The sequence below is a fragment of the Tenrec ecaudatus genome, chromosome 6 (genome assembly GCF_050624435.1).
Source record: "Tenrec ecaudatus isolate mTenEca1 chromosome 6, mTenEca1.hap1, whole genome shotgun sequence".
Taxonomy (NCBI): domain Eukaryota; kingdom Metazoa; phylum Chordata; class Mammalia; order Afrosoricida; family Tenrecidae; genus Tenrec; species Tenrec ecaudatus.
Window position 1 is genome coordinate 40444972 of NC_134535.1, and position 12358 is coordinate 40457329.

The window sequence follows — 12358 nt, forward strand, 5'->3', positions numbered from 1 at the left end:
TTTGAAAGTTTAACTTGAGCTAAAGCTAACCAATTGAATTGCTTTTCTTCCTCTCAAATAGAAAATCAATTAAAAAGTAAATTAATGAAACTGGAAAATGAATTGGAGGTATGTCCTTTTGTATTTCTTTTACTGTAGTTCCACTAGGTGGTGGTGTTTTGTCTTTCTGTGGGACTTGCTTGCTGCTGGTATTCCAGAAGTAAACTATAAGTATTTCAAGTACCGACAGGGCCGCTCATGATGCGTGGGTCTCACTGAACTCCCTGACGAGGAGCCAGATAGGAAGAAGGCACACGTTGTTCACTTTGGATGGGCTATCCACTAGAAAACCTTAAGAATAATGACAAACTCTTTCTTTTAACATGGAGAAGCCTAGCTTCCCTACTCTAATCAGAAGTCTGTTTCCTGACTTGCTAGCTTTCCCACTCTAACTGGAAGTCTGATTCCTGACTTGCTAGGAGAACAAGGAGAAGCCTAGCTTCCCCGCGCTAACCGGAAGTCTCTACAAAATCTTAAAAAAAAAAATTTTTATATAGTGCCACTTTAAAGTAATAAAAATCAAAGATATCTCTTTGAGTACTAAGATCCACGTGATTCAGTAAGAGGCTGATCCAGTGAAGTATTAATTTTTCTTGGGAAAGGATTTTAGCACAATGAAATGTTTTGGAAGTGCAAGAGGAGAATGAAATATATGTTTTCCGATGATCTTAGGCAACTCCTGTGAAAGGGTCTTTTGACCCCAAAGGGGTTACAACCCACAGGTTAAGAAGCACTGGTTTAGATAAACAAAATGAGCTATCCATTATAATAGCACTAACCACTGAGGCTATTTATGTTTATGTTAATTAAAATTAAGAATTTGAGTTCATCAGTTGTGCTGACCACAAGAGTCAAGTACAGCTAGTGACTACTGAACACAGCACAGAGCACATGTGTATTATTTCAGAAGGTTCTACTGAATAGCACTGGTCTAAATAACCCTGGTGTAAAGGTAGTTGTGGAGAAAAGTCCAAGCTAAGAATATCACCAGAGGCGCTGGTGTTAGGTAGCTCGGCTTCGGAGATTTAAGGTTGAGGAAAGCATATTTCATTGCCTGCATGATGAAGGGGCTTCAAAATGTTGGTGGAAAGTGAAGTTAGAACTTTTTGAAGCCATTTTAAGTATTCATTTGTTACTTAGTGGGGTCTTCATGGCTCTTTGGCTACATAGAGTGTCAGTAACTGGCAGTTGATTATTTCTAGCTCTCGGTGCTTCATGGGGAAAAATTAATGTATTTTCTGCCTTTGAACCAAGGGAATAATTGGATTTAAAAAAAAGTTCCTTAAGTTAATATCATTTTAATCATTTGCTATTAAAATAGAATAAAATTTTAAAGTCAAGGTCGCTTCTTGATTGTTAATGATTCATATGAACTTCCAAATAGAATGAAGCTTGTTTTCACTTCTATTACACTTAGATGGCACAGCAGTCTGGAGGTGGACGTGACACTCGCTTTTTACGTGATGAAATCCGCGAACTTGAAAAGCAACTGGAACAAAAAGATAGAGAATTAGAGGACATGGAAAAGGAATTAGAGAAAGAGAAGAAAGTTAATGAACAAGTAAGGCATATTTTTAACAACTTTTAAGGTTTAAGTTATCTAACTATGCCCGATTATGTAATGATAATGGTTTGATGTATGTATGCATGCATGCTGTATCTGAGGGATGATCTCTACTTCTGAGGTTTTATATCACTTTTTATCATTACTTCTTTAAAATAGTAGAATAGGTACTTCTGGTGATTAGGACTTGGAAGTTATTTGATTATATTGGGATGGCATTATTCAACAAACCTTAGAATGAACCCCCAGCCCCACCCCTGCCAAACAAAGAGAATCAAGCTCATTGCCATGGAATTGATGCCCATACTTATGATGGTGCATCTAAAATTGATGTTGTCCTTTTGATTAGTGGTTTGGTCATCTTTAGAAATTAGTTACATTCATAAGCAAGAGGTTAATTGGGGGCAAAGAAGGTATATTTACTTATATTGATATTTTTATTTAATAGTAGATCTTTTCATAATGTGTTCATTAATAAGTTATATGCCCTGCTTTTAGGTATACTATTTATTTTATGTGGTTTTTGAAAAGTTTAGTTGATGTTAAGCATTTTATAAATGGATTCATATTTGAAATCGTGATTTTTTTCATCTTTTATGTAAGCATCTTTTACCTATTGCATAGTTTAAAATCAGGAAAGGTGTGCATCAGGGTTGTATCCTCTGTCCATATCTGTTCAGTCTGTATGCTGAGCAAATCATCCAAGAAGCTAGATTCTATATAGAAGAAAGTGGTATCAGGGTGGGAGGAAGGCTTATTAACAGTGTGGCGATATGCCGATGACACCACCTTGCTTGCTGAAAATGAGGAGGACTTGAAATACTTGCTGATGAAGATCAAGGATTTCAGTCTTCAGTATGGATTAAAACTCAATGCAAGGAAGGCTCAAATCCTCACAACTGGATCAGTAGGTACCATCATGATAATGGAAAAAAGTTGAAGTTGTCAAGGAATTTTATCTTGGTTGGATCCACAATCAGTGCTCATGGAAGCAGCAGTCAAGAGACCAAAGATGTGTTGCATTGGGTAAATCTGCACAAGAGCTCTGTATAGTGTTGAAGAGCAAGGCTGTTGTTTTGAAGACTAAGGTGCACTTGACGTAAGCCATGACATTTGCAGTGGCATCGTATGTATGTGAAGTTGGACATTGAATAATTAAGACCAAAGAAGTATTGCTGCATTTTAATTGTAGTCCCAAAGAAGAATATTAAAACCACGGCTTAAAGGATAAACTAATCTGTCTTGGAAGACATACGGCCAGAGTTTCCTTAGAGGCAAGGATGGTGAGACTTTGGTGTGAGTACTCTGGACGTATTTTCAGGAGATCAGCAGTCTCTGGAGAGGACATCGTACGTGGTAAAGTGGAGGGGTAGCAAGCACCTGGCCAAGTTGAAGTGCCCCCGTGCTGCAGGGCGGGCTCAGCCATAGGCACCTGTATGAGGACGAGTCTGGCTGTGTTTCATTATCCTACCATAAGGTTGCTGACTCAACGGCACCGAACAGCAACAACAGTTACGATGATCTCTTACTCAATTTCTTTGTACTTTATAAAATAATTTCTTTACATTTAAATTCAGTTTGAGGAAAGATTGGATTTTCTGGTACATTTCCCATTAGAACATAATATGTTTTATATTTTGTCTCAGTTGTCAGTAAACTTGGTACAAAATTTAGTACCTGATTGTATTACCTGCTCACCCCTGATGATTCGAAGTTTATTTTACTTCTCTCGTACTTTAGAAGGTTGCCATTCATTACATCCTGATAGGTTTAGTTTGTCCATTGTATCTCAGAAATAGAAGGTAATAAATATTAACTAAATAATCATATAATAGAGAAATTATGATATTGAAAAGGTAATTTATTGCCTCAGTCCCACAGCTCATACATAAGCGATACAACCGGACTTAAGTCCAGACCCTTAGACCCGGGAGTCTGCTGTTCAGAACTCCATAGTCCTGCCTCCATTGAGCACTGTGATGTTGTGATCAGATAGATCTGTACTTTAAATGTTTGCTTTCTAAAGAACGGATTGAAGGTAGCCAAGACTGTGAGAAGGAGACATTTCTACTAATTGAGGCAAATACTTGTCATGGCCTAATTAAAGTAATGAGAGATTTAAGAGACATACATGTTTCAGAGATACAGATATAAATGGATGCAGAGATTTATTGATTCATAAGAGGAGAGTGGCGAATTGAATGCACCAACTTTCTGAGGTGGGTCACTGGGAAAGTAGATAGGCCCTTTGTTAAGAGTGAGCCCAGGGTGAGTTTGGAAATGTTTGAGATTTTTATTTCAGTTATGATTATGCTGATTTAGAGGCCCCAGTGAGGATATCAAAAAGCATGTCTGAGAATTAGGAATTCACACGTTCTATCCTGTCTCATAGGTGTCTGTGACTTGGAATTGACTTGATAGCAGTGTTTGGCTTAATTTATGTGTGAATATAGTTTTTTAACATAAAGCGAGGAAACGGAATTAAAGGAAGCTAAATGAGTGTTCACATTGTACTAAGACTTGGTAGAAAAGGGATCTGAATCTAGAGCAGTCTGATTTTGCCTCATTTATTTTTGAGTATTGTAGGATACTGCTTTACATTTACAAATATTGATTAATTAGATGAAGTAATATAAACTTGACAAAGAAGAATAGTGAATGAGGATATTGGACAGAAAACTGCTGTTTTCAGATTTAAATATTTTAATTGTTTTGTTTCTATAGCCTTAAAATTAAAAAACAAATGTTAAGACCATTTTATTTGATCATTTCTAATTCTTAAGTAGTTGTCAAAAATTTTTGGCTCATTGATCATGTTTTAAATAGATACAGAGATGCTTAGCTGAGCATTCTGTGTGTATTAGAATTTAAAAGTCAAATTGATAAGCTAAAATCTTGGCTTTTTGTTAAACTGGTATTAAGTTTTGTTTATTTTGTTTCTAGTTGGCTCTTCGGAATGAGGAGGCAGAAAGTGAAAATAGCAAATTAAGAAGAGAGGTTGGTAAAACAATTTTTAGTTGTTGTGATATAATAAAAATGTCATTACATAGTTTAAAATATATTTTTTAGTTTTTGTTAACTGGAACTGAATCATGTGACTTTTTGTGGGCTGATTTTATGATATGACTTTATCTCAGGAATATAGAAAACATACTAAGAAGTGAGACCAGTAATTACAGCATTAATCTTTTAGATTATATAGGTAACTCTTGCTTTCTGTTTTTTTTTTAACATTTTATTAGGGGCTCATACAACTCTTATCACAATCTATACATATACATACATCAATTGTATAAAGCACATCTGTACATTCTTTGCCCTAATCGTTTTCAAAGCATTTGCTCTCCACTTAGCCCCTTTGCATTAGGTCCTCTTTTTTTTCTCCTCCCTCCCCGCTCTCCCCTCCCTCATGAGCCCTTGATAATTTTAGATTATTATTTTGTCATATCTTGCCCTATCCGGAGTCTCCCTTCACCCCCTTCTCTGTTGTCCGTCCCCTAGGGAGGAGGTCACTTGTAGATCCTTGTAATCGATTCCCCCTTTCCAACCCACTCACCCTCTACTCTCCTAGTATTGCCCCTCACACCCCTGGTCTGAAGCTGGATTCCCTGTGCCTCCAGCTCCTATATGCACCAGTGTACAACCTCTGCTCTATCCAGGCTTGCAAGGTAGAATTCGGATCATGGTAGTTGCTTTCTGATTTATGTGCAAATTATTCTTTTCTAATATTTAGTTGAATATGTGATTGAATTTCTTTCCAATTTTCTTACTCTTTCCAGCATTTAAAAAAATTTTTATTTATTATCTAACCTTATAAACTTAGATTATTTGTTTATCCTAATAATTCTTTCTTTTTACATAATCAAAATGTTCTTTGTGTTGGCTTTTAGTTATTCTTATTTTCTTTGATTACATAAAGTAATATATCTTAGTCTTTTAAAATTTCTATTTTTTGCTTTCTTTAGTTTTACATTATTTTTAATTCTGTATTGCCTTTCTCATTTCTAATTACCTTTTTCCTGTCACTTTATGGAGAACAAACGTCTAAAGCAAAAGGTGAGGCTTTATGGACAATAAACGTTGCGAATTCAAAGATCGCTTCAAAACCCACTGTTTAGAGGAGAATATCATGCTACTTTGATAGTTTCTTAATAAAAAGCGATGTTTGCTTTACCTACAGAATGAGCAACTTCGTCAGGATATTATTGATTATCAGAAACAAATAGACTCACAGAAAGAAACACTTTTATCAAGAAGAGGAGAGGACAGTGACTACAGGTCACAGTTATCTAAGAAAAATTTTGAACTTGTGCAATATCTGGATGAAATTCAGGTAAAACTGATGAAAGTTCAAAGTAATGATTTTAGCTATAATATATATCTGTATTTTAACCCAAATTGAATTCTTCAGTAGTCTTCTATAGCTATATATTTATAAATATGAGATAAATGACATATTTGACTTTTCAACTCTGTGATCATTATTTTTATATGTGCTTGTTGTCACTATTTAAAAAGAATTGAAATTCTTGCATGAAATGTTGTTGGACTTAATCAGTCAATACTAATTGACCTCAAAGGTATAAATTCTCCTAACTATAATTGGCAGTATGACTCCATTTAATTTAAGCATTATACTCTTAAAATACTTTTCAAACAGAATGTTTAACTTTCTTAGACTTTAACAGAAGCTAATGAGAAAATTGAAGTTCAGAATCAAGAAATGAGGAAAAATCTAGAAGAGTCTGTACAGGAAATGGAGAAGATGACTGATGAATATAATAGAATGAAAGCTGTCATACACCAAACAGATACTGTAATCGATCAGTTAAAAAAAGAAAATGAACATTATCGGCTTCAAGTAAGAATTACTGTTGACATAGTTTAGTTACAATGATTTTATTTATTTGCCCAAATTTTATACAATCTCATGACTGTGTATTTGAAGCTAAAAAGCAACTTTTTAGATTATTAATTTTTGTGTCTTAATAAGACATGAAAAAAATAAGTCATGTTGCCATGATGTTAGATTTGTCCAAATGTAGTTTTGTAATTCCTCTCAACTATGCTATATTGATGCTCCTTGAATTAATACACTGTGGAGACAGCAATCCTGTAAATCTAGTAATTATAGCAACTTTTTATTAGACAGACTTGGAAGCCATGTGGGCCATTATGTTTATACCTTAAAATGAATTCACCATAAAAGTAATGGAATCCAATAAACAACTCATTATTTACATAGATTTAAACTTTAAAGATAGAGTACTGTTTTATAATATAATTCTCTAAGAATGAAAAATGCTTCTACAATTCTAATTATGTAGAAACCATTATTTATTATCTCTTACTGCAGACATAAACAAATCTATTGACCTTGAATTGATTCCTACTTATACAAGCCCTGTGGGACAGGGTAGCGTTTCCTTAAAAGGTTTCCAGAGACTCAATCTTTACGGAAGTAGATGGCCACATAGTCCTCTCATGGAATGACGTGGGTTTGAAATGCAGATATTTTAATTAGCAGCAAAGCCAATGAAAATTAATTGCTTTACCACCAGGGTTTCTCATTAGAGACTGCTCGAGTGTGTAATTTATATGTGTCCCAGAAGACGATGAGCCTAGCTGCTCCTTAACAATTCATAATCTTGTCAACCCCGAGGGTCGGTCAGGTCTACTTTGTTGTGTGGGCTCGATGACTCAGAATTCACCCTATGACAGGGCGTGATGGGTTAATGTGTATGTGAAAAGATATTCATAATAAGTTTATGTATTGTATTAATTTGCAGCAATTCTTGAACTAAATATTACCTTTTAGGTGCAGGAGCTCACAGAACATTTAAAAGCAAAAAATGAAGAAGATGATCCAGTCATGGTAGCTGTCAATGCAAAAGTAGAAGAATGGAAGGTGCTTTTATGAATCTCTATCACGGCTTTATCATGTTGTAGTTAGATTTCAGGTTTTTTAGTCTTGGTTTTCTTTAAAGAGCTTATGTTTTGACATTTTGTATTAGATTTTAAAAATGTAGTTTACATTTAGCTAGGAAAAAAACATATTTCATCCTTTAACACATTTACACTTGGAAGAATTTAAAGTTTTGATGTCTAGATTGAAAATACCATTTTCATCTGAAATAGAGAATTCTACATAAAATGTATGTATATACTTCACATAATTCACAGTTATATATATTAGTTATATTGGTTCCAGGTGTAATTTTGGTTTTTCTAACTTGACTTGCCATGTCAAATTAATGAAACTGTTGATGTTCACTGGGAATGAGAGGAAGAAAGGAGATTCATCAGAGTCATTTGGAAAGCCTTTTTGGAATGCACTTGTCTTTGTCCTTCCCAAAGTCACAGAAGCTGGGATTTTGAGGGCTATGTGCTTTGGAAAATGATTTTGAAAAGAATGTTCTCAGCTAATGGTGAATGTATTACTGACTTTTAAAAAACTAAGACTTTCACAGTCATCATTTCCACTTGAATTCCTGACAGGTTTGTTGGGTAATTGAAATTGATTATCAGCTGAGAAGCATTTATAGATGACTAATACTTTAAAATAATAGCAAAAGAAAAAGCTTATAAAATTAATCAAGGCCTGGCAAACATTTTTGTAAAAACTCAGTAAATGTTTTAGACTTATGGGCTATCTGGTCCACATGGCCTGTTTCAACTCTTCTTTAAAAGGAGCTCGAGACAACAGGCTGTTTTCCAGTAGCATTTTGTAAAAGTAGTTCACACGTTGGATTGACCTTCAGACCCTTGGTATAAACAGCTGTACTTGCTATGATTTTTTTTGGAGGGGAATGATAACATGTTAAATTGTTCTTCTGTACTTCCTTTAAAAAGGATTATATATCTTGTAAAATTATTTTACCGTATATGCTCCAGTATAAGCCAACACGATTATCAGCCACGGCACCTAATTTTACCACAAAAACTGCCTTAAAAATGTGCTGAAAAACTCGGGTTATACACGAGCATATCGGTATATTAAAGTATAGAGGATTGTGTTCTTTTTAAATGTTGGTGTAATTTTTCTTAGTTGATATGTAAGATAAATAGTTATACATATAATTGTAAGATATACTACAAATATATTACTTCCATGATTCATTTGACTTCTATTCTTTCGTATGTGAGCTATTTCTTTTTATATTGTGATTAAACATTCTTTTTTCTGAGTGTATGAGAGAGTGAGTGAGTGAGTGAGTGAGTGAGTGAGTGAGTGAGTTAGTGAGGGAGTGAGAGAGTGAATGATAGTGAGTGGATGAGTGAGTGAGTGAGACAGTGAATGGATGAGTGAGAGAGTGAGTGATAGTGAGAGAGTGAGTTAGTGAGTGAGTGAGTTAGTGAGTGAGAGAGTGAATGATAATGAGTGGATGAGTGAAAGAGTGAGTAAGTGAGAGTGAATGGATGAGTGAGAGAGTGAGTGAGTTAGTGAGTGAGTGAGAGAGAGACTGAGTGAGTGAGTCTAAACTTATTCTTTTGTAATGGTTTTTGGCCCTTATGTCATAACTAGAAAAGCTTCAGAATTTAAGTCACTTTCTTATATTTTCTTATAGTATGATCTGGTTTCATCCTTACCATTTAAATTTCTATAATGTATATAATTCATTTGGTATAGGGTGTGAAAACAGATACAGTAGGATAGGCTACTACCCAATTATATAATACCTTTATTAAATATGTCATCTTTTATTTTTATTTCATGTATGCATAATTTGTATTGATTTGATATTATGTCTGGACTGTCTTCTATTATATAATGTATGATCTATTTTTACATGTAAATTTAGATTAATTATTATATGTTTAAATATCTTTATATTATTCATGTTTTAAACTTTTCTTTATTAATATTTTTAATGTAAATTTTAGAAACAACTTGCCAAATTCTTTTTTTTTATTTAATCATTTTATTAGGGGCTCATACAACTCTTATCACAGTCCATACATATACATACATCAATTGTATAAAGCACATCTGTAAATTCTTTGCCCTAATCATTTTCTATTTTTTTTCCTCCTCTTTTCTTTTTTTACATTTTATTAGGGACTCATACAACTCTTATCACAATCCATACATATACATACATCAATTGTATAAAGCACATCCATACATTCCCTGCCCCAATCATTCTCAAAGCATTTGCCCTCCACTTAAGCCCTTTGTATCAGGAACTCTTTTTTTTCCCCCTCCCTTCCCGCTTCCCCCTCCCTCATGTGCCCTTTGTAATTTATACATCGTTATTTTGTCTTAACATGCCCTATCCGGAGTCTCCCTCCCCCCCCTTCTCTGCCGTCCCTCTCCTAGGGAGGAGGTCACATGTGGATCTTTGTAATCAGTTCCCCCTTTCCAACCCACTCACCCTCCACTCTCCCAGCATTGCCCCTCACACCCTTGGTCCTGAAGGTATCATCCACCCTGGATTCCCTGTGCCTCCAGCCCTCATATGTACCAGTGTACAGCCTCTATCCTATCCAGCCCTGCAAGGTCGAATTCGGATCATGGTAGTTGGGGGGAAGAAGCATCCAGGATCTGGGGGGGAAAGCTGTGTTCTTCATTGGCACTACCTCGCACCCTGACTGACCCATCTCCTCTCCTAAACCCCTCTATGAGGGGATCTCCATTGGCCGACACTTGGGCCTTGGGTCTCCACTCTGCACTTCTCCCTTTATTCAATATGGTGTGTGTGTATATATATATATATATATATATATATATATATATATATATACACACATACACACACATATATATACATATACACACATATATATTTTTTTGCATGATGCCTTATATCTGGTCCCTTTGGCACCTCATGATCGCACTGGCTGGTGTGCTTCTTCCATGTGGGCTTTTTTGCTTCTGAGCTAGATGGCCGCTTGTTCACCTTCATGCCTTTAAGACCCCAGACACTATCTCTTTTGATAGCTGGGCATCATCAGCTTTCTTCACCACATTTGCTTATGCACCCATTTGTCTTCAGCGATCCTATCATGGAGGTGTGCAGCCAGTGTTACGATTTTTTATTCTTTGATGCCTGATAACTGATACGTTTGGGACCACTCGATTACACTGGCTGGTGTGTTCTTCCATGTGGACTTTATTGCTTCTGAGCTAGATGGCTGCTTGTTTATCCTCAAGCCTTTAAGACCCCAGACACTATCTCTTTTGATAGCCGGGCACCATCAGCTTTCTTCACCACATTTACTTGTTCACCCACTTTGGCTTCAGCGGTTGTGTCGGGAGAGTGAGCATCATAGAGTTCCAATTTAATAAAAGAAAGTATTCATGCATTGAGGGAGTGTTTGAGTTGAGGCCCAAGGTCCGTCCGCCACCTTAATACTAAACGTATAAATATAGACACATAGATCTATTTCCCCATCCTCTTATATATATTTGCATGCACATGTCTTTGTCTAGACCTCCATAAATGCCCTTTGACTCCTAGCTCTTTCCTCCATCTCCCTTGACTCTCCTCCTGCCCTACTACCATGCTTCGTCACCACCTGGGCTACAGCTATACCTCTTCTCTACACAACCTTACCCTTGATCATTCCCCACCAGGCCTACCACTCCCCCCTCTCTACCATTTTGGGTCCCATGTTGTTCCCTTTTCCCTGTGTGTGTTAACACCACTTCCTTACCTCCCTTACCCCCCACCCCAAGTCCCCCCGGAACTGTTGGTCCCCTCGTTTTTCCTCCAGATAGTTCATCCAGCCTGTCCTATTCAGAAAGACCTGTGGAGACACTAACATGCACGAAAAACAAGACAAAGGAAAACAAAGCAACAGTATACAACCAGACAACAAAACAACAAAAACAAACCACTGACAAAGAACAAAACAAAACACTTCACAAAAGAAAAGCTTGCAGTTAGTTCAGGGATCGTTTGCTGGCCCTTAGGCATACATTTTAAAATCTATTCTTTCATTGAATGTATATTACATTTATAGATTAACTTAAGTCAAATTGATAGCTTTGTAAGATTTAGTACTTCTGTCTAATAAACTAATATGCCTTTCTATTTATTCAAAATATATATTTTGCCTCTCAGTGGCATTTTAATATTTTCTTCTTAAATATAAAGTGCATAAAACTTTTTGTAATTGTATAGAAGTAGTCATCATTTCTTGTGTGTAACTAGTTTGGAAAGCAAGAGATTATTTAATGATTGAATTCTACAAATACAAAAATTTTTGCCATCTATTTTTTAATGTTTTTTACTCAACTTTAGATGGTAAGTACTGAAGGAACATATTTGAAAGATTAAAGTTTCTGTCACTTGCTCATTTCAAAGGATTCTATTTTTTGTATTTCATTGAAGTCTGCTTCAAAAAGTTTGTGGAAAAGTTCCATTTTTTGGTGAGCTTTCTGAAGCCTCCTTGAATTAGAGTATTCACCATAAATGAGGAATTGTTAAGTGAATTTCATTTTGTGTAACATTGTTTTGTTTATTTCTAGTTAATTTTATCTTCTAAAGATGATGAAATTATTGAATATCAGCAAATGTTACATAATTTGAGGGAGAAACTCAAAAATGCCCAACTTGATGCTGACAAAAGTAATGTTATGGCTCTACAACAGGTAAAACAATGCCCAAATTTGATTTATCTATCAGTTTTAGCAGAGCTGACCATGGAACTCCGAACTATGTTTTATTAATTCACCTGGACCCAACTATGTGACTTTCATCAAACCCACTGACATTAAGTAGATCCAACTCATAGTCACCAGGTAGGACA

At 35.5% G+C, this 12358-nt stretch overlaps 1 protein-coding gene across 7 annotated transcripts in view; it reads left to right on the forward strand.

Annotated features, from left to right (window-relative positions):
* Nucleotides 1-12358, forward strand: part of CEP290 (centrosomal protein 290) — a 101986-nt gene that overhangs the window by 3016 nt on the left and 86612 nt on the right. For all 7 annotated transcript variants that reach the window (XM_075551213.1, XM_075551207.1, XM_075551211.1 and 4 more), the window contains 7 exons: nt 62-108; nt 1457-1600; nt 4547-4600; nt 5784-5936; nt 6282-6464; nt 7422-7511; nt 12078-12200. In XM_075551213.1, the coding sequence (XP_075407328.1) occupies nt 62-108; nt 1457-1600; nt 4547-4600; nt 5784-5936; nt 6282-6464; nt 7422-7511; nt 12078-12200 (794 nt within the window). The remainder of the gene's footprint in view (nt 1-61; nt 109-1456; nt 1601-4546; nt 4601-5783; nt 5937-6281; nt 6465-7421; nt 7512-12077; nt 12201-12358) is intronic.